The sequence below is a fragment of the Hemiscyllium ocellatum genome, chromosome 23, assembly GCF_020745735.1.
Source record: "Hemiscyllium ocellatum isolate sHemOce1 chromosome 23, sHemOce1.pat.X.cur, whole genome shotgun sequence".
Classification (NCBI taxonomy): Eukaryota; Metazoa; Chordata; class Chondrichthyes; order Orectolobiformes; family Hemiscylliidae; genus Hemiscyllium; species Hemiscyllium ocellatum.
The window spans coordinates 3,488,113-3,512,479 of NC_083423.1; the positions used below are offsets into that span (position 1 = coordinate 3,488,113).

General features: G+C 43.6%; 1 protein-coding gene across 1 annotated transcript in view; it reads left to right on the plus strand.

The window, feature by feature from the left end:
• grm3 (glutamate receptor, metabotropic 3) overlaps nt 1–24,367 on the plus strand; it is a 252,732-nt gene that overhangs the window by 219,716 nt on the left and 8,649 nt on the right. Inside the window, exon 5 of the mRNA XM_060843076.1 lies at nt 5,063–6,129. Coding sequence (XP_060699059.1) covers nt 5,063–6,129 — 1,067 coding nt within the window. The remainder of the gene's footprint in view (nt 1–5,062; nt 6,130–24,367) is intronic.

The following is a 24,367-nucleotide window of genomic DNA, read 5'->3' on the forward strand; positions in this document are numbered from 1 at the left end:
AAGGGCTTATGCTCGAAACGTCGAATTCTCTATTCCTGAGATGCTGCCTGGCCTGCTGTGCTTTGACCAGCAACACATTTGCAGCTGTGATCTCCAGCATCTGCAGACCTCATTTTTTGCTCTTCAGAGAGTTGGTGTGAACCTGTTGGGCTGAATGGCCTGTTTCCACGCTGCAGGGATTATGTGATTTATTAAAGAAAATGGGAACGTGGACATAACTGGCTGGCCAGTATGTTTATTAGCCATCCCTATATTCACACCCGAAAGGAGGACAGAAGCAGTTGGCCTGTCTATGGACAGAGAAGTCACACAGACACTGAAAAGCACGGGTGTTGTCAGCAGTCAGGGAATAGCGGACGGCACAGTGGCACAGTGATTAGCACTGCTGCTTCACAGCGCCAGAGACCCGGGTTCAATTCCCGACTCGGGCGACTGACTGTGTAGAGTTTGCACATTCTCCTGTGTCTGTGTGGGTTTCCTTCGGGTGTTCCAGTTTCCTCCCACAGTCACATAGATGTGCAGGTTAGGTGAAATGACCGTGCTAAATTGCCCGTAGGGGTAAATGTAGGTGGGTGGCGGGTCGGTGTGGACTTGTTGGGCAGAAGGGCCTGTTTCCACACTGTAAGTAATCTAATCTAAAAGCGGTGAATACTCTGTGAGTGACCAGGAAGAATATTGCCAGACGGATGGTCTCTGGTGGAAGGGATACACCAAATGGCCATCAGAAAACTCTAAAAGATTGTCCTTGCTGTAGCCAGAAGAAGGAATCCCTGGAACAGGCCTTACTGCAGCTAGTCAGTTCAGGAATCCTCTGCTATTCATGTCTGCAGTTTCGAGTATTAGTTGATTTGTTACAGTAAAAGCCTTAAAACTTCAAATCTTATTATACGATTCCTTTAAGTTGGTCTTTGGAAATTCAAAGCTCTTGTTTAAAGATATTTCCACAGATATTGAGTCATAGAGATGTATAGGACTGAAACAGACCCTTCGGTCCAACTCGTCCATGTCTACTAGATATCCTAACCTAAACTAATCTCATTTGCCAGCATCCAGCCCATATCCCTCTAAACCCTTCCTATTCATATATCCATCCAGATACCTTTTAAATGTGATTGTGTCAGCTTCCACCACTTCCGTCCAACAAAGGAAAACGTACCAACTGTCCTCCCCAACATCCCACCCACCCAAAACTCCACCCCCAAGGAACCACCAACCTGCACTCCAAGGTCTCTTAAGGTGAAATGCAAGGCTGGTAGATGTAGGGAATGTTGGATGACTCATAACAGAAAATTTGAAACAAAGAGATACTTTTGAGCTATATTACTAAGATGGAATGATATAGATGGTGTCAAAACATTGCAAATATTCCACTCAACTGTCCTTAAAAGAGGCAAATCAGAAATCCTACTTTCCAAATCATCATACTTCAGATCATTGTGGTTTCCAAAAGCCAGAAGTTTCTCTCAGATGTAAATGTACCATTCAGCCACTGGTCAGCACAGAAACATAGCAAAGAGACACAGATGTAGGCCATTCAGTCCCTCAAGCCTGCTCTACCATTCAATCTGGTCATTGCTGATCATCGAGCTCAATCCTCTGTTCCTGCTTCCTCCCCATTCCCTTTGATCCCTTTCGCCCTAAGAGCTATATTCAACTCCTTCTTGAAAACATTCAATGTTTTGTTCGCTGGGGCAGAGAATTCCCCAGGCTCCCCACTCTCTGAGTGAAGATATTTCTCCTCCTCTCACACCTGAACGCCCATCTCCCCCTCCCCCACCCCCCTCTCCTGCCCACCTCCATCCCTGCCCACCTCCATCCCTGCCCCAGTTGGGGACTCCCTGGTCATTGGGACCATTCTTCTGGCATTTATCTGAAAGTGGGTAAGGAATGGTAAAAGAACAATGCAACTTCTTTAATTGAAGATAAGATTCAGTGCAGATAATGTTCACTTTGAGACTGTGTGCGGTATATCTGATTGCTACCACTGCTGCTTCAGACTGACCGACAAATCATGAGACTAACATTTCATATCCTGTTGAGGTGGGTAGTGATTGACAGTAGTTTTAAGATGTGTCCCTTACAGGTCTCACTACATTCTGCAATTATCTTCTTTCACCAAGTCACATTATATTTTGGAATGTTCTTTTCATAGAGTTCAATATCATACGCTCAGAGTGCCATCTATAGTTACTACAGTCATTTTCATTCCTGATGCTTCACTACAATTTCTGGAATATATATTATCAACACTTTATGATCAGAGGTGTAAAGTGCTCTTAAAATGGAAAGATCTGCAGATGCTGTAGTTTTCCTCCAATTGGGAAACATAGACAGATCAGCATCTTGTCCACATTTGCTTACATGTCTGTAAAAGTAGAAGGCCAATGAAAAGTGAGCATCAATCAAAGCAGATTTTACTGTATTATGAAAAATGAAGGATTGCTCCGATGCTAGATCTGAGAATTTACAGACTGTCCAACTGAAATGTAACCCTCATTAGTGGGCAGCACGGTGGCACAGTGGTTAGCACTGCTGCCTCACAATGCCAGAGACCCAGGTTCAATTCCTGACTCAGGGCGACTGACTGTGTGGAGTTTGCACATTCTCCCGTGTCTGCGTGGGTTTCCTCCGGGTGCTCCGGTTTCCTCCCACAGTCCAAAGATGTGCGGGTCAGGTGAATTGGCCATGCTAAATTACACTGTAGTGTTAGGTAAAAGGGGTAAATGTAGGGGTATGGGTGGGTCGCGCTTCGGCGGGTTGGTGTGGACTTGTTGGGCCGAAGGGCCTGTTTCCACACTGTAAGTAATCTAATCTAATCTAATGACAGCACTCTGATATCCCAGTGCAGAGGGTCTGATACCTGCCCCTCGATCAACTGCTTACTACAAGTCTTCACAATCTCCAAATCACTTCGACCCAAACATTGACCTAAGATATAATCAGGAGCTGAAGAGAATGGAAAATGGAAAGATCTTCAGATACTGGAAATCAGAAACAAAAGCAGAATTTGCTGGAAAAATTCAGTAGCCCTGGCAGCATCTGTGGAGAGAGAAACAGAGTCAATGTTTTGTGTTGAGTGACCTTTTTTCAGAATGGTTCTGAAGATGGGTCATGGATCCAGAACACTAACTCTGCTTTCTCTCTCCAGATGCTGCCAAAGCTGCTGAGATTTTCCTGCAATTTCTTTTACTAAAAAGAACAGTCTTGCTTTGCTCATGTTTCACTGTTTGTAATGACCATCGCGATATTGCCACCCCATGTCAGTCTGATCTCGCTTCCCATCTTCTCAAATATTTACTCCCGCACACTTCCAATGACTCCGTTCAATGACAGGAAAGAAACTGATTTCTGAATTCGATCTTCATCTGCCACATATCTCTCTTCTTTGTCTTGGTGATTTGTTCCTGAGAAAGTCTAAAAAAAATGTTGTTACATTAACCACCAGGCGGTCAATAAACTTGGAGGTAAAGGTGGACCATTCTCACTCACCCTGGACACTACACCAGAAAACAGGGTGACCCACTGGCCCATACTTGAATGGACTGTCCTTTAATCTGGCTATTTCTCCCAATATTAAAGAGGCAACATTTGCCTGTGCTTCACAGAAACCCCTGTTAGAGATTGAGCTTTAATGGTAATCATAGTCTCCCCACAGCATGAAAGCAGGCTATTTGGCCCATCGCGTCCACATGGTCCCTCTGAAGAGCATCCCACCTGGACTCCCTGTAACCCCGCATTTCCCATGGCCAATCCCGGACTGTGGGAGCATGCTGGGGCACCTGGAGGAAACCCCCGCAGACAAGGAGAGAATGTGCAAACTCCACACAGACAGTCAAAGATGGAATTGATCCCAGGTCCATTGCTGTGAGGCAGCAATGCTAACCACTGAGTCGCCATGCCGCCCAATATTAAGTTTGATGTGTTGGTATAACATCCATTCACTGCCACACCTTGATGTTACGTTCTGAAGGCCCAGACCCCACTCTCGTGCTCACTGACTCCCTTCCCCAGTCTCCCCACACTCACCAAACCCCTTCCTCCCACTGTCACTAATCACCCTCCCCTCCCCCTATACTCTCATTAACTGCCCTTCACCCACTCTCACACACTCCCCTCCCCCAATGCTCACCCACTCCCCTCCCCCCCACTCTCGCACACCCACCTCCCCCTCAACTCACCGGCCCCTCATCCGATGCTCACCCACTCCCCTCACCCAACACTCACTGACCCCCCCTCCCCTACACTCACTGCCCCCCCACACTCACTGTCGCCCCCCCCCCCTCACTAACTATCAAACTCCAGTCAGAAGAGGGTTTTGTGGCTGATTAATGGGGGAAGAGGTTGACTGTATGACCACGTAATCCAAATCAGAGCAAAATGGAACTTAGGCTGTGTGTGTATGTAGAACATAGACCAGTACAGCACAGGAACAGACCTTTCAGCCCACAATGTTGTGCCAAACATGATGCCAAATTAAACCAATCCTTTCTGCCTGCCCTTGGTCCATATCCCTCCATTTGTTGCATATCCATGTGCTTATCTAAAAGCCCCTTAAATGCGTCCACCCCCACCCTGGCAGTGTGTTCCACGCTCCCACGACTCTCTGGGTAAAACATCTGCCCCTCATACCTCCTTTGAACTTTCCCCCCCTCACCTTAAATATATGATCCCTAGTATTAGACATTCCAACTCTGGGAAAAAGATTCTGACTGTAAACCCTATTCATGCCTCTCATGATTTTACAGACTTCTCTCAAGCTTCCCCCTCAGCCTCCAGAGAAAACAACCTGAGTGTTTCTAACCTCTCCTTATAGTTGCTACTCTCTAATTCAGGCAGCATCCTGGTAAACCTCTTCTGCACCCTCCCCAAAGCCTCCACATTCTTCCTATAGTGTGGAGACCAGAATTGAACATAATACTCTAAGTGTAGCCGAATCAAAGTTTTGTAAAGCTGCAACATGACATCTTGACACTTGTGCAGGAGGTTTCTCCACTATCATTGAACAATTACTGTATATAGGATCATCATGTAGGCTGACCTTTTTAATGTTGTCATTTTGCAGCCCCATTCCGTCCGCCCGGTGATATGGACAGTGAAGTCAAGTTTGATGAGAATGGAGATGGGATTGGTCGTTACAATGTCTTCAACTTCCAGAAGATTGCAGGAAAATACACCTACATCAAGGTGGGCCAGTGGGCAAAGTCTTTGTCTCTGAATACAGCCCTGATTCACTGGCCCAGGCATCATATCCCCACATCGCAGTGCAGCGATCCGTGTGCCCGGAATGAGATCAAGAACATGCAGCCGGGGGATGTGTGCTGCTGGATCTGTGTACCCTGTGACCCCTATGCGTACCTGGAGGATGAGTTCACATGCAAGGACTGTGGGCCGGGCAGATGGCCCAATGAGGACCTCACAGGTTGCTATGACCTACCGGAGGAGTATATCCGATGGGGAGATGCCTGGGCTGTGGGACCAATCACCATCTCGTGCGCTGGGATAGTCACTACACTAATGGTTGCCACTATCTTTGTAAAGCACAACAACACACCTCTTATCAAAGCGTCAGGGCGTGAGCTCTGCTACATTTTGTTGTTCGGGGTCTTCTTTTCCTACTGCATGACCTTTTTCTTCATCGCAAAGCCCTCACCTGCCATATGCACTTTGCGCCGATTGGGACTGGGCACCTCATTTGCTGTGTGCTATGCAGCACTGCTTACAAAGACTAACCGCATCGCCAGGATATTTAACGGTGTGAAGGAAGGGGCTCAGAGACCCAGATTCATCAGCCCTAGTTCCCAAGTCTTCATCTGTCTGAGTCTCATCTCCGTTCAGATTATCATTGTCTCAGTCTGGCTCATGCTGGAGGCTCCTGGTACAAGAAGATACACTGTCCCTGAAAAAAGAGAGACAGTCATTCTGAAATGTAACGTAAAAGACTCCAGTATGCTAATGTCTTTGACATACGATGTGGTGCTGGTGACCCTATGCACTGTCTATGCCTTTAAGACTAGAAAATGTCCGGAAAATTTCAACGAAGCAAAATTTATTGGATTTACCATGTACACAACATGTATTATCTGGCTTGCCTTTCTGCCTATATTTTACGTGACTTCCAGCGATTATAGGGTAAGTGATGAACTCTTTGTATGTTATCACCAAGTTTTAAGATCCAAATGTGTTCAGTCGTATTTATATTTCATTTTATTCACTCATGGGACATGGGTGTCACTGGCTGGGTCACATTTATTGCCCGTGAGAAGGTGAGCTGCCTTCTTGAACTGCTGTAGTCCATGTGATCTTTGTGATTTTTCATAAATGACTAAGATGAGGAAGTGGAAGGGTGGGTTAATAATTTGCCAATGACACGAAGGTTGGTGGAGTTGTGGATAGTGTGGAGGGCTGTTGTAGGTTGCAACGGGACATTGACAGGATGCAGAGCTGGGCTGAGAAGTGACAGGTGGGAATTCAACCTGGAAGAGTGTGAAGTTATTCATTTTGGGTTGTTAAATTTGAATGCAGGTTACAGGGTTAAAAACAGGATTCTTGGCAGTACGGAGGAACAGAAGGACCTTGGGTCTGTGTCCATAGAACCTTCAAAGTTGCCACCCAAGTTGATAGGGTTGTTCAGAAGGCGTATGGTGTGTTGACTTTCATTAGCAGGGGGCTTGAGTTTAAGAGCCGCGAGGTAATGCTGCAGATCTATAGATCCCTGGTTAGACCACACTTGGAATATTATGTTCAGTTCTGGTCGCCTCATTATAGGAAAGATGTGAAAACTTTAGAGAGGGTGCAGGAGAGATTTACCAGGTTGCTGCCTGGACTGGAGGGTAGGTCTTATGAAGAAAGGTTGAGGGAGCTAGGACTTTCCTCATTGGAGCAAAGAAGGATTAGAGGATGATCGAGGTGTACAAGATGATGAGAGGCATAGATAGAATCATAGCCATAGACTTTTCCCAGGGCAGAAATGGCTAGCACAAGGGGCATAATTTTACGGTGATTGGAGGAAGGTTCATGGGAGATGTCAGAATTGGTTCTTTACACAGAGAGAGAGGTAGGTGCATGGAATGCACTGTCAGCGGTGGTAGTGGAGTCAGATACATTAGGGACATTTAAGCAACTTTTGGATAGGCACATAGATGATAGTACAATGAAGGGTACATAGGTGAGTTTGATCTTAGAGTAGGATAAAAGGTCATTGAGGGCTGAAGGGCCTGTAATGTGCTGTTCTATGTTCTATGTGCTGTAGGTAGACCCATAATACCTTTATGGGGGGTTTTCCAGGATTTGATCCAGAACTACTGAAGGAATGGTAATATATTTCGAAGTCAGGATGGTGAGGAGCTCAGAGGGGAACTTGAAGCAGGTGGTATTCCCTATGTATCTGCTGCCCTTGTCCTTCTAATAGGAAGTGGTCATAGATCTTGAAGGTGCTGTCTAAGGATCTTTGTTGAATTTCTGCGGTGCATCTTATAAATAGTACACACTGCTGCTACTAGGTGTCACTGGTGGAAGGAGTGGTTGTTTGTGGATGTAGTGCCAATCAAGCTCATTGTTTTGTCCTGAACCCCTAGGATATTGATGGTGGGGAGTTCAGGGGTGGTAACACCATTGATGGTCTGAATGTCTCTTATTGGAGATGCTCGTTTTTTGGCATTGGTCTGATGTTTACTTGAATGTTACTTGCCATTTGTCAGCCCAAGATCAATTTTGCCCAAGTGTTGTTGCATATGAACATGGACTGTTTCAGGAGCTGAAGAGTTTCTGATAACTCTAAGTACTGGCAATATTATAATATGTGTTTAATTGAAACAAAATAATTTAAAGGTCCAGATGAAAAAGCCCCAAAAAGGTGTAAACCTATTTGTAAAGCCTGACCTGCTGTGTCCTTTCAGATTGAGTGTCAAATTTGTGGCGTTTGCCATTGGTCACATATCTCCAATAGCATGGAGAAAACAGTCTCAGCTCCCAGTGTTACTCTTTGTGCAGAGAGTATTGATTTGATTTCTCATCTCTGTTTGCATATCTGATCTTATAAAACGTTTTGTTTCCCTCACTATTGGATACGAGGATGATGTAAACCTTGACCTTAAATTAAATATGGACTTTAAATTCATTCACCAAATGATGACAATGGTGTGTACCTTTCTACACCATTCTGCATTCTCTCTGTATTACCCGCAAAGATTGTGTAGCAGGCATTAGTTTAATGGTATTATCATTAGACTGTTAATTCTGAGACCCAGATAATGTTCTGGGGTCCCAGGGAAGATGGTGAAATTTGAATTCAATTTTAAAACGTCTGGAATTAAGAGTCTAATGATAACCATGAATCCATTGTTAATTGTTGGAAAAACCCATCTGGTTCACTAATGTCCTTTAGGGAAGGAAACTGCCATCCTTACCTGGTCTAGATATGACTCCAGACGCACAGCAATGGGATTGACTCTTAACTGCCCTCTGGGCAATTAGGGATGGGTAATAAATGCTGTCTAGCCGGTGAGGCCCTCATCCCCTGAATGAATAAATAAATAATTCATACTCATAGAGATCTACAGCACAGAAAAAGGCACATCTGGGCTGGTCAAAAACAAACACCTAACTGTTCTAATCCCATTTCCCAGCACTCAGCCTATAGCCTTGTCTTCACAAAAGCACATCTAAATACGTCTTCAATGTGCTAAGGGTTCCTGCCTCTATCTCACTTACAGGCAGAGAGTTTCAGATTCCCCACCACCCACTGGCTGGAAAGCTTTATTCATTCCCCCCCCACCCCCCCCTCTAAACCTCCTCCTGCCCCTTACCTTCAATCTATGGCCCCTGGACATTGAACCCTCCATCAAGAGGGGAAGTTTCTTCCTGTTTACCCTGTCTATGCCCCTTATCACTTTATACCTCTCAATCATGTCCCCTCTCAATCTCCTCTGCTCCCATTGGACAGAGATCCCAGTCTGTCCAATCTCTCTGTAAGAGAGTCACACAGTTGGTCCAACTCGTCCATGTCGACCAGGTTTTCCAAACCTGTCTGCTTTTGGCCCTTTGCCCTGGTAACCTTTCCTAGTCATGGACATGTCCAAATATCGTTTAAATGTTGGAACTGCGTCCACCACTTCCTCTGGCAATTCATTCCACATACAAACTAGCCACTGTGTGAAAAGGTTGCCCCTCAGGTCCCGTTTAAATCTTTCTCCTCTCACCTTAAAAATATGCCCCCTAATTTTGAACTCCCCCACCCTAGGGAAAAGACTCTTTGCTATTCACCTTATCTACGCCCCTCCTGGTTTTACAAACCTTTAGAAGGTCACCCCTCAACCTCCTATGCTCCAATGAAAAGAAGTCTCAGCCTATTCAACCTCTCCTTATAACTCAAACCCTCCAGTTCCAGCAACATCCTGATAAGTCATTTCTGCACCCTCTCCAATTTAGTAATATCCTTCCTAAAGGGAGAAAGTGAGGACTGCAGATGCTGGAGACCAGAGTTGAAAAATGTGGTGCTGGAAAAGCACAGCAGGCCAGGCAGCATCTGAGGAGCAGGAGAATTGACGTTTCGGGCATAAGCCCTTCTTCAGGAAGAAGAAGGATTCCTGAAGAAGGGCTTATGCCCAAAACATCGATTCTCCTGCTCCACAGATGCTGCCTGGCCTGCTGTGTCATATCCTTCCTAAAGCAGGGTGACCAGAACTATGCACAATACTCCAAAAGTGGCCTCACCAATGTTCTGTTCTACTGCAAATTCCAACTCCTATATTCAATGGTCTGAGCGCTGAAGGCAAGCGTGCCAAACATGATCTTCACCACCCTGTGTATCTGTGACACAACGTTCAAAAAACTGCTAAATGTACCTGAACCTTGAGGTCTGTCTGTTCAGCAATACTATCCAAGCCTTACCATTAACTGCATAAGTCCAGCCCTTGTATGTTTTACCAAAATGCAATGCCTCACATTTATCCAAATTAAACTCCATCTGCCACTCTTCAGCCCATTAATCCAATTGATCCAATTCTTGTTGTAATCTTACACAACTTTCTTCACTGTTGACTATATCACCTTTTTTGGTGTCATCCACAAGCTTACTAACCATGTCTCTTAAATTCTCATGAAAATCATTTATATAAAATACAAACAAAAATAGACCCAACTTTCCAGTCCAGGCAACATCTTGGTAAATCAGCTCTCCACTCTCTCCAATGCAATTGCTGGACTCCAGGACTGCACATGATACTCGAGTTGAGGGCTAACCAATGTCTTTTTTACAGTTCCAGCCTAACCTCAGTGCTCTTAAACTCTGTGCCTTACTAAAAATAAGAATACCATATGGCTTCTTAGCCACTTTATCTACCTGTTCTGATAACTGAAGAGAAAGGTGTATAATCTCCCCAAGGTCCCAATGATCCTTGGTGTTTCCCAGGCTCCTGCTGTTCAGTATTCTCTTGTTTGTTTGTCCTGTCCACATACATCTCATCTTTATCTAGACTGCATTCCATTGCCAATGATCAGCCCATCTGACTAGCCATCTATATCCACTTCTACTCTGATATCCCCCTCCACTGATTACCACCCCACCGAGTTTTGTTTCGTGTGCAAACTTACTAATGAACCCTCCTACATTCAAATCTAAATCATTTATATAAACCATAAATAGCAAGGGACCCAACACTGATCCCTGTGGAACCCCACTGGACACACACTACCAGTTAGAAAAATACCCCTCAACCATCAGCATCTGCTTCTTACTACTCAGCCAATTGTGGATCCAATTTGACAAATTTCATTGGCTCCCAAGGGCCCCTACTTTTGCTATCAGTCTCCCACGTGGAACCTAATCAAAAGCCAAGCTAAAGTCCGAGTAGATGACATCAAATGCACTGCCCTCATCTACACATCTGGTTACCTGTTCGAAAAATTTAATCAAGTTGGTCAGACATGAGCTCCCCTTAACAAAACCGTGCTGACTGGAATTGATTAATCCCTGCCTCTCCAAATGCAAATTAATTCTGTCCTTCAGAATTGTTTCCAATAGTTGCCCCACCAGAGGTTAGACTGACTGGTCTGTAGTTTCCTGACGTACCCTTGCTCCCTTCTTGAACAGGACCCCCATTGGCTGTCCTCCTGTCCTCTGGAGCCTCCCTGTGGTCAGAGAGGAATTGAACTTTATTGCTAGTATCCCTGTCATTTCCTCCCTTGCCTCACTCAACATTCTGGACACATTTCAACTGCCCCTGGAGATTTATCTACTTTAAAGACTGTCAGACCACTCAGAGCCTCTTCTCCCTCTCTATCTTTGCTAATTCCCTAAATTGTATCATAGATCTTCTTCATTGCTATGCTTTACTGTAATCTTACAGTGAGCATGAGATGGTTTTGTGCTTTATTCCTCAAACTTTCCAAATATCTTTTGTTATCTTCATGCATTTCCAGCAACCTTTCCTCACTATTCCTATTTGCTAAAGTCTATCTTTCCAGCTGGTAAATGTTGTCTCATGATAAGCAGAAAGCACAATTTGGTGACAGAAACACAACAGTGAGTCTATGGTTTTAGGTCAGGAACATTATTTCTTTTACAACCTTCCACTGAGATTCAGAAACTTTTCATAAAAACACTTCCTTTTTGTACTTCAGGTTTTGAATGCATTCTAGAGGGTGAGAAAATTAGTCTGAGTTTGAGTTCCTATTTTATACAGGTCAATTCTTCTACTAAAGTCGTCAAAAGACTGAAGGTTGGCATTTCTTCCCCACAATCTAAAAGCAATGTTTACAGCAAAACAGTTTTGAGGTCAGAGCTGCTTTACTGCATTTCCTATTGATATATTATTTGAGTAATCACAGAAGTGATATTTCAAATATGATCAAAGAAAATCCCACACCCATTTTTAAATAATTAATTCATGCGGTGCAGGTATCGCTGGCTGGGCCAGCATTTATTATCACTCCTTAAGTGACCTTGAACTGAGTGACCTATTGGTACAATTTAGAGGGTTCTTGGGAATCAACTAGATTGCAGTGGGTCTGGAGTCAGATATCAGCCAGACCAGGTGAGGGCAGCGGATTTCATTTCCTAAAGGACATTTGTGAACCACATTGGTTCCTACATATAGCTACCATTAATTCCACATCTTTTGATTGAATTCGAATCTCACCAATCCCTGCCCTGCAGTGATTCATCCCCCATCCCAGATCATTAGCCTTAGGATCCAGACTATTGGCCCAGCGATATGGTCAGTCGGTTCCCTCAACTCAGCACCGCCCTCCTAACCTGCAATCCTCTTCCTGACCTCTCCGCCCCCACCCCACTCTGGCCTATCACCCTCACCTTGACCTCCTTCCACCTATCCCACCTCCATCGCCCCTCCCCCAAGTCCCTCCTCCCTACCTTTTATCTTAGCCTGCTTGGCTACTCTCTCTCATTCCTGATGAACGGCTTATGCTTGAAACGTCGAATTCTCTATTCCTGAGATGCTGCCTGGCCTGCTGTGCTTTGACCAGCAACACATTTGCAGATATGATTACTAAACTGCACCATCTCTTCAGTGTTAGCTAGACTTTATCCTCACTGCTCAGGGACAGAATAGTTTGTGTTTTTATTATTATTGACAGAAAGAAACGTTGTATTGATTGAGATCAATAAGTGATCAGAAATGTTCCATTGCAATGTTCACTAAAAAAAAATCAAAACAGGTTTAGTTCTGCTTTGTTCTGGGCTTTCGCACTGCAGAAAAATATTGAGCTGACTGCAAGATTGGGTGGCAAATTTATCCAAAATACAAAGAGAAAGTGCTGGTGAAATTCAGTAGGTCTGGCAATAACCGTGGAGAGAAAAGCAGAGTTAATGTTTGGAGCCCAGTAAGACTCATCTTGGGGACTATCTCCAGTTTGAATGCGAGACATATTATCATGTCCCCAGGGGGGTGGTGCTTTAGCTGTAGATGACATTATTCAGAGAAAATCAATTTCAAAATGGTCATAGATGTGGAATCCTGTTACAGGAGTTACTGATGGCACTGAACAGAAAACCTACTTTAGCCTCAAATTTGTAGCAATATTTTGTTGACTTGATCAAAAAGGTGTAAAATGATTCAGTTATTCTGCCTGATGAGGTACAATGTTGGTTTTGTCCCTGTCTGGTTCCTGAAAGTTGCTCGTGGTCTGCTCAAGTCAACTAGAGACCATGTGGAACAGCTTTACATAACCAACAAGACCAAAATTCACAATTAGTTATAATGAGTCCAATACGCCACTTGGAAATCAGGTACCATTCCTGATACATGAACTCTAACTTCTATTAATTAAAGCTGATGACAGATTCCATCAGTTGTTCTTTCCCATGAGGCCAGTAATCCCACCATATGTGATGGCTGATACAATGTGACAACATGAATAAGATTTAAAATCACGGTGATTAAAAGTAACACCCTCTAAGTGCTCTAAACAGAAGAGATTGAGTTGTTACTGCTTGTTCATCCCAAAGCATCTCCAAGCCCCAATGTATTTATGCCAGGGGAGATATTGTCCTACCCAAACTACGTTAAGTCCTGTAATAAAAATGAAATGATCCTAATTCTGGTTCATTTCAACATTGCAGCATTTACGAATGCCATTCAGAAATTAACTTTTAATAAGTAGGTGATGTAATTAGTGGGCGGCACGGTGGCACAGTGGTTAGCACTGCTGCCTCACAGTGCCTGTAGACCCGGGTTCAATTCCCGACTCAGGCGACTGACTGTGTGGAGTTTGCACGTTCTCCCCGTGTCTGCGTGGGTTTCCTCCGGGTGCTCCAGTTTCCTCCCACAGTCACAAAGATGTGCGGGTCAGGTGAATTGGCCAAGCTAAATTGCCTGTAGTGTTAGGTAGGGGGTGAATGTAAGGGTATGGGTGGGTTGCGCTTCGGCGGGTCGGTGTGGACTTGTTGGGCCGAAGGGCCTGTTTCCACACTGTAAATCTAATCTCATCTGAATGCTGCAAAATAAAAGAATGCGGATCCAATCAACTGTTTAAATTGCTCAAATGGTAATGGCGAGTAGTTAGCTCCATTTGCCCAGAACAGTTAGCTGCCTGGGTTCGGTGGAGACAGTGTATGTGAACCATATGCAAAGTGGGAACAAATGCTTTAAAATCACAGCATGACAACAGTGACTAATGTATCGGTACATTGTTATGCTTTCCCTTTGTTTGAAGTTTGAATGTAGGTGTTATTTCCATTTGTTAAAGTGGTGAACCGAGGGATTTTACAGGATCAACACTTTACAGAGTAGTGGGAGCGCGTGAATCCTAGGTCACTAGAACTCAATTGTCTCACTCTATTGCAACTCCTACTGAGGTGAGATAACTCAGTAAAATACAGTAATTAAACCTGTGAGCTTCTAATTTGTACAACTCTATATCACACCTTTCAATAGATTCTGGGTCATGGGGAAGGAAAGTTACATATTCACTGAAATCTGTGTCCTTTCCCTTTTGTGTGGGTTTACCCAAACAGTGCCTGAGTTTGCAGATGGACTATCAAATACTGAGCAATCCACCTCACCTTTCTTTACAACAGAGATACGTCTCCATTGTTTCAATCACATTTTGTTCTCGTGGTGAGTTATTCACAGGTAAATGGTTGAATCACCCAAGCCTCCAACACAGAACCAGCATTGTACGTACAAATAGAATTCAGCACTTTCTTTTGCTTCTTCATGGGATGTGGGTGTCGGCATTTATCTTCGAGCCTCGATTACTCAAGAAGGTGGTAGTGAGCTGCCTTCTTCACCCACAACATTCGATTATTTCAGTTTTATTTTAGGCTTTTTGTACAGTTTTGATACAATGTGAAGTGCTGCATTTTGAAAAAGCAAATCAGAGCAGGACTTATACATTTAATGCTAAGGTCCTGGGGAGTGTTGCTGAACAAAGAGACCTTGGAGTGCAGGTTCATCATTCCTTGAAAGTGGAGTTAGAATAGGAAAATGAAGAAGGTGTTTGGTACAATTTCCTTTTTTGGTCAGAGTATTGAGTACAGGAGTTGGGAGGTTATGATGCAGCTGTACAGGACATTGGTTAGGCCACTTTTTGGAATACTCCATTCAGTTCTGATCTCCCTGCTATAGATACAATGTTAGCAAGTTTTGAGAAGATTTGTAGCTCAGGTTGGGGTTCTGGATGTAGGTTTGCTCACTGAACTGGAAGGTTCATTTTCAGACATTTCGTCACCATACCAGGTAACATCTTCAGTGAGCCGCTGAAAGCAGCACTGGTGGCACGGCCTGCTTTCTATTTATATGTTTGAGTTTCTCAGGGCCGGTGATGTCATTTCCTATGGCAACGTCATTTCCTGTGTTGATGTCATTTCCTGTTCTTTTTCTAAGGAGGTGGTAAATGGGATCCAAGTCAATGTGTTTGATGATAGAGTTCTGGCTGGAATGCCATGCTTCGAGGAATTCTCATGCATGTTTCTGTTTGGCTTGTCCTAGGATGGATGTGTTGTCCCAGTCGAAGTGGTGTCCTGTGTGTGTTCATGTATGCTGGTGGCTAGTTTTCTGCTTGTTTGTCCAATGTAGTATTTGTTATAGTTCTTACAAGGTATTTTGTAAATGACATTAGTTTTGCTTGTTGCCTGTATAGGGTCTTTCAAGTTCATTAGCTGCTGTTTTAGTGTGTTGGTGGGTTTGTGGGCTACCATGATGCCAAGGGGTCTGTATAGTCTGGCAGTCATTTCCAAGATGTCTTTGATGAAGGCGAGAGTGGCTCGGGTTTCTGGACGTGTTTTGTCTGCTTATTGGTTTGTTGCTCAGAAATTGGCAGATTGTGTTGATTGGGTACCCGTTCTTTTTAAAGGACTCTATACAGACAGCAAGCAAAATTAATGCCATTTACATTACATGAAATCAACTAGCCACAAAACGACATGACCCACTCTCAAGTAGTATCTTTACAAGTGGATGAGGAAGGACACCACTTCAACTGGGACAACACATCGATCCTAGGCCAAACAGAGACACACACAAGAATTCCTAGAAGCATGGCATTCCATCCAAAACTCTATCATCAAACACATTGACTTGGATCCCATTTAGCAACCCTTGAGAAAAGGTACAGGAAATGACATCACCATAGGAAATGATGTCAACACAGGAAATGAAATCACCAACCATAGGAAACTCAAACATATAAATAGAAAGCGGGCTATACCACCTGTGTTTCATTCAGATGCTCACTGAAGATGTTACCTAGTATGGTGATGAAACATCTGGAAATGATCCTTCTAGCTCAGCGAGCAAACCTACATCCAGATAAGATGTTATTAAATTTGAAAGGGTTCAGAAAAGATTTACAAAGATGTTGCCAAGGTTGGAGGGTTTGAGCTATAGGGAGAGGCTGAATAGGTTAGGACTGTTTTCCCTGGAGCGTCGGAGGTTGCGGGATCATGTTGCAGTTATACAGGACATAGCTTATAGAGGTTTATAAAATTGTAAATGACATTAGTTTTGCTTGTAGTCTGTATAGGGTCTTTCAAGTTCATTAGCTGCTGTTTTAGTGTGCTGGTGGGTTTGTGGGCTGCCATGATGCCAAGGGGTCTGTGTAGTCTGGCAGTCATTTCCAAGATGTCTTTGATGCAGGCGAGAGTGGCTAGGGTTTCTGGATGTGTTTTGTCTGCTTATTGGTTTGTTGCTCAGAAATCAGCGGACTGGATAGGGTGAATAGGTCTTTTTGCCAGGGTAGGGGAGTCCATAACTAGATGGCATAGGTTTAAGGTGAAAGGGGAAAAACTTAAAAGGGACCTGAGGGACAACTTTCTCCCACAGAGGATGGTGTGTGTATGGAATGTGCTGTCAGAGAAAATGGTGGAGGCTGGTACAATGACAACATTTAAAAGGCATCTGGATGGGTATATGAATAGGAAGGGTTTAGAGGGATATGGGCCAAATGCTGTCAATGGGACTAGATTTATTTAGGATATCTGGTCAGCATGGATTAGTTGAAACAGGGTCTATTTTCATGCTGTACAGCTCTATGACTCTGACTAAGTTGCTTTCTGGATCATTTCAGAGAGCAATTGAGAGTCAGCCACATGGCTATGGGCCTGGAGTCACATGTAGGCCAGATTGGGTAAGGATAGAAGTTTCCTTCCTTGAAAAGTTTCACTGAGCTAACTGTGTTTTCATGGCCATCTGGTAGTCACCATTACTGGCTGGTGACCATTACACCATTAGCTTTCTAATCAAGAACTGTTTCATCTGAATTCTCCAGATAGCACTGTAGGATATAAACCCATCTGGATCATTCATCAAGGCTTCTGAACTCTTTTAATTAGAACAAAACCTGGAAAAGCTCAGCAAGTCTGGTGGCAGCTCGAGAGAAAGAGAGAGAGAGAGAGACAAGTCAAAGTAAAATACTGAGGCTGCTGGAAATCTAAAACAAACTCAGAAAATGCTAGAGAAGCTCAGCAGGTCTGTCAGCACCTATGGACATTGAGACAGAGTTAACATTCTGAGTCCAATATGACATTTTAGAACAGTTCAGAAGTGGAAAATGAGGTGTTGTTCTTCCAACCTGCACTGAGCTTCCCTCAGTGAGTGCAGCAGACTAGGTTGTGGGGAGTGCAGGTAAAGTGCTGCTTCACCTGGAAGGTGTGTCTGGGCCCTTAGATACTGAGGAGGGAGGAGGGAAATGGGCAGGTGTTATACATCCAATTATATGGGTCATTCTCTATCTCTCTCTTTTTCTCTATCTCTCTCGGCTCCACCTTCGCCCATGCACTCGCTGTCTTCCCCCCACCCCTGACTTCAGCATATAAGTGACCTTTTCCTAGGTATAATCAGTTCTGAGGAGGGTCACTGGACTTGAAACATTCACTCTGTTTCTGTCTCCACAGATGTTTCCAGACCTGCTGAGTTCCTCCAGCACTTCCTGCTTTGGTTTGCCCTTACTTAATTATTGATTTATTGTTGTCGCATGTACCAAGATACAGTGAAAAGGGTTGTTTTGTGTGTTCTACAAGCGGATCATACCATACATAGTGCACCAGGGTAACAGAACCGAGTGCAGAATACAGTGTTACAGCTACAGAGAAGGTGCAGAGAGAGAGATTGAGAGGTCGGTTGTAAAGTCTGATAACAGTGGGGAAGAAGCTGTTCTTCAAGTTGTTCATTCGTGTATTCAAACTTTTATATTTTCTGCCTAGCAGAGGAGGTTGGAAGAGAGTATAACCAGAGGGGAGGGGTCCTTGATGATGCTAGTTGTTTTCCTGAGGCAGTGGGAAGTGAAGATGGAGTCAGTGATTGGAAGGTTGGTTTTCGTGATGGACTGGGCTGTGTTCACCACTGTCTGTAGTTTCTTGCGGCCTTAGGCAGAGCAGAGACCAAACTGCGCTGTGACACATCCACACAGGATGCGCTGTCCTTTATTAAGTTCCCCTGCTTTTTCTCCATCCCCAGTGTGAACCATATTCTGTTCCCCGTCCTCAACATGCAGCTCCTGCCCTTCCCTGTCCCAGTGACTATCGCCTCTGCATGCTAGTTTGCTCCCTTCCTTCCTCATGATCATTTCTGCGCCCCACCGCCCCCCCCCCCCCCAACCACCACATCCTTGATTTTCCATTGCCTGCCAATCAATCCACCTAGCCCACTTTTCTGTCCACCTTTTGAGTAGATCTTCACTTGCCTGGCCCAATCAAGTTTGATGGAATCAACCAGAATGGGCCGGGCTAGCCTTCACCCTGATCAAAGCAGAGAACTGATGACTCAGGCATGTCATGGGCTGGTGGATCCTGTGAGGCTTCGGTACTTACATTGAAGGTCTTTGAGCAAATAAATGGTTTGTTTACGTTAGAATCATAGAATCCCTACAGTGTGGAAGCAGACCATCCATCCCATCAAGTCATACCAACCCTCTGAAGATCATCCACCCCAACTCTGTAACCCTGCATTTACCATGGATAATCCATCTAATCTGCACAATCCTGGACAGTGAGAGGAAGTCCAGACAGAGGTTTGGAGAATGTACAATCCCTACACACAACAGGGGCAGGGGTCACCTGAGACTGGAATTGAACCCAGGTCCCTGGTGCTGTGAAGCAGCAGTGCTAACCACTGTGCTACCATGCTGCCCACGTTAGTGAGGATGTTTCTATTCACCCAATCTTGGTGGGAGCAGTCTGCCACAGCAGTTAAACACCTCAAAGCTATGAGGTACATAAGTATATGTTTCCCATTCCTGACTGACAACCATTGTACCTGTTAACACAGTTCCACTTGGTTGAGGAGTTAATAAGCTTTATAACATTATAACCCTGCTTCCCAACTATTGGGAGACCTGACCCAACTGAAAACTTGTAAAAATTAAACCAAAGCACTTGAACCTGTCATCGGGAAACTACATTTCTATCTCCTTCCCATTAATGTTCCTGAGCCACCGTTCAGAAAGCATGAAGAATTCCAACCATTAACTCTGTTTCTCTTCTTCTCTTTCTCTCTCTCTCTTCAAAGATGCCATCTGATTTATTTTCTGTTCTGTTTTCAGATTTCTGGCATTCACAGTGTTTAGTTATTTTCCTGTACAATATTGGCCCAGTAACATAGCCACTATGTTGCTGAAACGTACAATTAGCACATTAGAATAAAATTGTTTTGCACATTGTCATCAACTTAGTTTGACAAGTGATTTCAACAATACGTAATACAGCAAGCTCAGAGTCAAACTGTACTGGGATCAGTTGATATCTCCATGTAACATTACTAAGTGAAAATGTCACAGAGTCAATTTCAAACCAAAATTCTAACATGAATTTGATTTCTTATGTCACGAAGCTGGTCCCTTTTTTGCTAAAACCTGCTCCTTGGCTCAAGGAGACTGTCCTTGACTTTTTTCAGAGGGGTAATAAACTGGGCCAAGCTCCGATCAGACTGGTTTGGTACAGAGATGAAAAGGATTGAGAGGCCTTTTGTTTGTATGTAAACATATGAGACTTCAGGGCAAAGTGGTCATGTTTTAGAAGTGACCTGTATAATGAAAGGGGCGTGGTCAGCTCCCTAGCTGAGCTGGGCTGTTTTAGTTCAGTCTTGAATTGGGAAGTTCACTAGGGAGCTGTGTGGAAACTCTCGTGCTCTCTTTTCTGTCCTTTAACTTTAACCTGTAAGCATGTGTTATATTTATACTGGTTTTTAAAGGGAGTTGGCTTATTGGGATTGTTGTGTATATTCGGAACAGAATAATTAAGTCTAATTGGATAGACTGAGTTCTGTAGGGGTTCTTTATTCTGTTCTTTGTGTTTCATTGTGTAATTTTGTGAATAAATGTTTTGTCTGTTTTAAAATCCAGTAGTCTACCTAGCTATCTTACTCTGGTAATTTCCGTTGTACAATTACCGAAACAAATTGCAAAGTTCGGTCTAGGGCTGTTGCTTTGAGTGGTCTGGCCTAGTCCATAACAGATTGGGGGCTCTTTGCAGGATTTTAAACAGCGAGTGGTAGTGCTCGTCTCTTTATTTTGGGTGTTGGCTTGGTTGGGTAGTCAAAGCTTGGAATAGTAATGGCTCTCCGACGTGTTTTGGGTGTGGATGCCGTGATTTTGGAAGTTTTGTAAAAAGTGAATAAGACCAAGTTGCAGGAATTAGCAGAGAAGCCAGAATTGGAACTGCCTCCTTCTGTGAGGAAGGAGATAACTACAGCAGTAGCTGAGCATTTAAACCTACTGGAGAAACCATCAGAATCTATAACGATGGCAAGGATTCAATTGCAAATGAAGCAGCTTGCGTTAGAGGCGAGAGGTGAGGAAAGGACAGCAGAAATGAAACAGTTTGAGAGACGGTTAAAAGCAGAAGAGAAAGAAAAACAGAAAGCTTTTGAACTTCAAAAACTGACACTTAAAAAGGAAAGGCAGCTTAAAAGGCTGGAGATAAAGGCTGAGGGTCGGCTTAGGGAGGAAGAGAGTGAGGAGGAGCAAGCCCCTGGTAGTCAGCAGCCGAGTCAGAAACTATTTAAGTATGTTCAAGCATTGCTTAAATTTGATGAGAAGGATGTGGAAGCCTTTTTCATCTCATTTGAGAAGGTGGCTAAATGAATGCAGTGGCCAGTGGCAATGTGGGTTTTGTTGATCCAAACAGAACTTGGAGGTAGGGCTGGTGAGGTATTCACATCCCTGTCAGAGGAGGGATGCTGACCTTTGACAAAGAGTCAGTTAGACTTGAAATGTCAGCTCTTTTCTCTCCTTACAGATGCTGCCAGACCTGCTGAGATTTTCCAGCATTTTCTCTTTTGGTTTCAGAGTAATTTCATTAGATGGATAAGAGCTTTAAAAATCGAGCAAATCTATGATGCCCTTAGGTATTATTTTGGAGGAATTCAAAAATTCATTGCCTGAAGTGGTGTGAACTCATGTGGAAGGGCAGAGAGTTAAAACAGCAAGGTTAGCAGCTGAAGGCGCTGATGATTCTGAGCTGGTCCATAAAACATGGTTTGGCTTCCAGAATCAATCTCAGTCCATGAGGGATAGACACTGGGGCAAAGGGAAATCCTCACGTGGGAATGGAAAGGTAGATCTTAGTGATGATCATAAGGAGAACTTACCACAGGGTGAAAAAGAAACCCTTGAGGGGGACAAAGAAATTAAAAAGTTCCTGTGTTTTCATTGTTATAAAGTGTGCCCCACGAAACCACAGTGTTGGTGGGCTAGGAGAAAGCCAGATGTAGGTAAACCAGACAAGCCTGGGAGTTTTGTTGGACTAGTAACAAAAAGCACAAGGTAAGTTAGACAACTGCCTTAGAGTGTACAAGATGATCAGAGGTTGGTTAAGGAGGAAGTGCCAGATCTGCTGAAAAAATGTACACACAAGGGTAAAGTTTATTCACATAGGCCAGGAGCAGCAGGTAAGGAGGTTACAATATTAAGGGACACAGGATATGTACTCCTGAGGGACTATTGCCAGGAAGGGTGCTGGTAACAGGAATTCATGGTGAGACAAAAAGTGCTCAATTATGTAAAGTGAGGCTAGAGAGTCCAGAGAAGAGTGGAGAATCTGCGGTAGGAGTACTGGACAAACTCTCAGCTCCAGGAATACAACTTGTTCTTGTAAATGATATAGCTGATTCACCAATAGGTGGGCTGCCTAGTTGAAAAGCCAGTGGAGACGTGGGCAACTGAAGACCTAGAGAATGTTTATCCAGGAATTTTCCTTTATTGTATGATCACAGGATCGCAGAGACACAACCTGAAGCAGGAGCGATCAAAAGGCACAGACAAGGAAGCTGATGTAGAGTTATCTGAAACTTTCTTTGATCAGATAAGTGGAGCAGAAAAGGTGCAAATAGGTAAACGTGCCAATATTTTTAGCTCTGCTAAGCTAATTGAATTACAGCAGAAAGGTGAGGAATAAAAACAGTTATATCAAAAGAAAGAAAGTGAATGCATTCCTGTGTGTTATTACTTAACAAATACTGTCTTAATAAGGAAATGGAGACCATCACACATTCAAGTAGATCAGAAATGGGCAGAGATTCATCAAATTGTTTTGCCAGTAGTGTATAGAAAGGGGGTGCTGTGAGTGGCTCATGAGCTACCACTTGGAGGTCATTTTGGGGTGAGGAAAACACAGGTTAAAATACAAAGACATTTTTACCAGTTTGGATTATACAAGGATGTAATTGAGCTTTGCCAGACGTGTCACACATGTCAGCTAATCGGAAAACCACAGGCAGTAATAACACCTGCACCTTTAATACTTATTCCAGCATTTGAGGAACCTTTCACAAGAGTCTTGACTGATTGCACAGGTCCCCTATCTCAAACAAAAAGTGGGAATAAGTATTTATTAATAATAATGGATGTGTCGACTAGATTTCCATAGGCTATCCCATTACGCAACATCACAGCTAAAAGGGCTGTAGAAGAAATACTTAATTTTTTTACTAGATACAGACTACCAATAGAATTCCAGTCAGATCAAGGGTCAAACTTCACATCCAAACTATTCGAGGAGGTTATGGATAACTGGGGAATAAAGCAATTCAAATCTACTGCATATCATCCGGAATCACAGGGAACGCTAGAGAGATGATATCAAACACTGAAGACCATGTTGAGGGCTTATGGTCAGGATTATCCAGGTGATTGGGATAAGGGAGTTCCATTTGTACTTTTTGTGATCAGAGATTCACTGAAAGAATCAACCAAGTTCAGTCCATTTGAATTAATTTTGGGGCATGAAGTAAAAGGACCATTAAAATTGATTAAGGAGAAATTAATTAGTCAGCATTCAGAGACCACCCATTTGGACATAGAACATAGAACATAGAAAAATACAGCGCAGTACAGGCCCTTCGGCCCTCAATGTTGCGCCAACCGAATCCTACCTAACCTACACTAGCCCAATAACTTCCAAATGCCTATCCAATGCCCACTTAAATGACCATAAAGAGGGAGAGTTCACCACTGCTACTGGCAGGGCATTCCATGAACTCACAACCCGCTGTGTAAAGAATCTACCCCTAACATCTGTCCTATACCTTCCACCCCTTAATTTAAAGCTGTGTCCCCTTGTAACAGCTGACTCCATTAGCGGTAAAAGGTTCTCAGTGTCTACCCTATCTAAACCCCTAATCAAATGTGTCAAATTTTAGAGAACAATTAAATAGAGTTGGAGAACTGGCTAGGCAGCATTTAAAGGTATCACAGCACACAGCAACAAAACAGGAAGCCAAACAAAGTCACAAATTCGCAATTTTGTAATTGGGGAATAAGATATTGGTATTACTTTCAGTAATAGGTGAGCCTTTAAAAGCAAGGTTTAGTGGACCTTGTCAAATTGAGAGGAAATTGAGTGAGGTGAACTACTTGATAAGGATTCCAGACAGGACGACATCTCACAGAGTGTGTCATGGGAATATGCTCAAAGGGTATTTTGATTGGGAAGGAAAGCAAGAGGAGAAGGTGTTAATGATGACAGCCCAGAAGGAAGAACCACGTTCAGAGGATTCTGAATTAGACATTCCTCAAATCAAATTGGACAGTGTGGAAGTTGTCAAAAATGGAGAAACCATCAGAATCTATAACGATGGCAAGGATTCAATTGCAAATGAAGCAGCTTGCGTTAGAGGCGAGAGGTGAGGAAAGGACAGCAGAAATGAAACAGTTTGAGTTAAGATTAAAAGCAGAAGAGAAAGAAAAACAGAAAGCTTTTGAACTTCAAAAACTGACACTTAAAAAGGAAAGGCAGCTTAAAAGGCTGGAGATAAAGGCTGAGGGTCGGCTTAGGGAGGAAGAGAGTGAGGAGGAGCAAGCCCCTGGTAGTCAGCAGCCGAGTCAGAAACTATTTAAGTATGTTCAAGCATTGCTTAAATTTGATGAGAAGGATGTGGAAGCCTTTTTCATCTCATTTGAGAAGGTGGCTAAATGA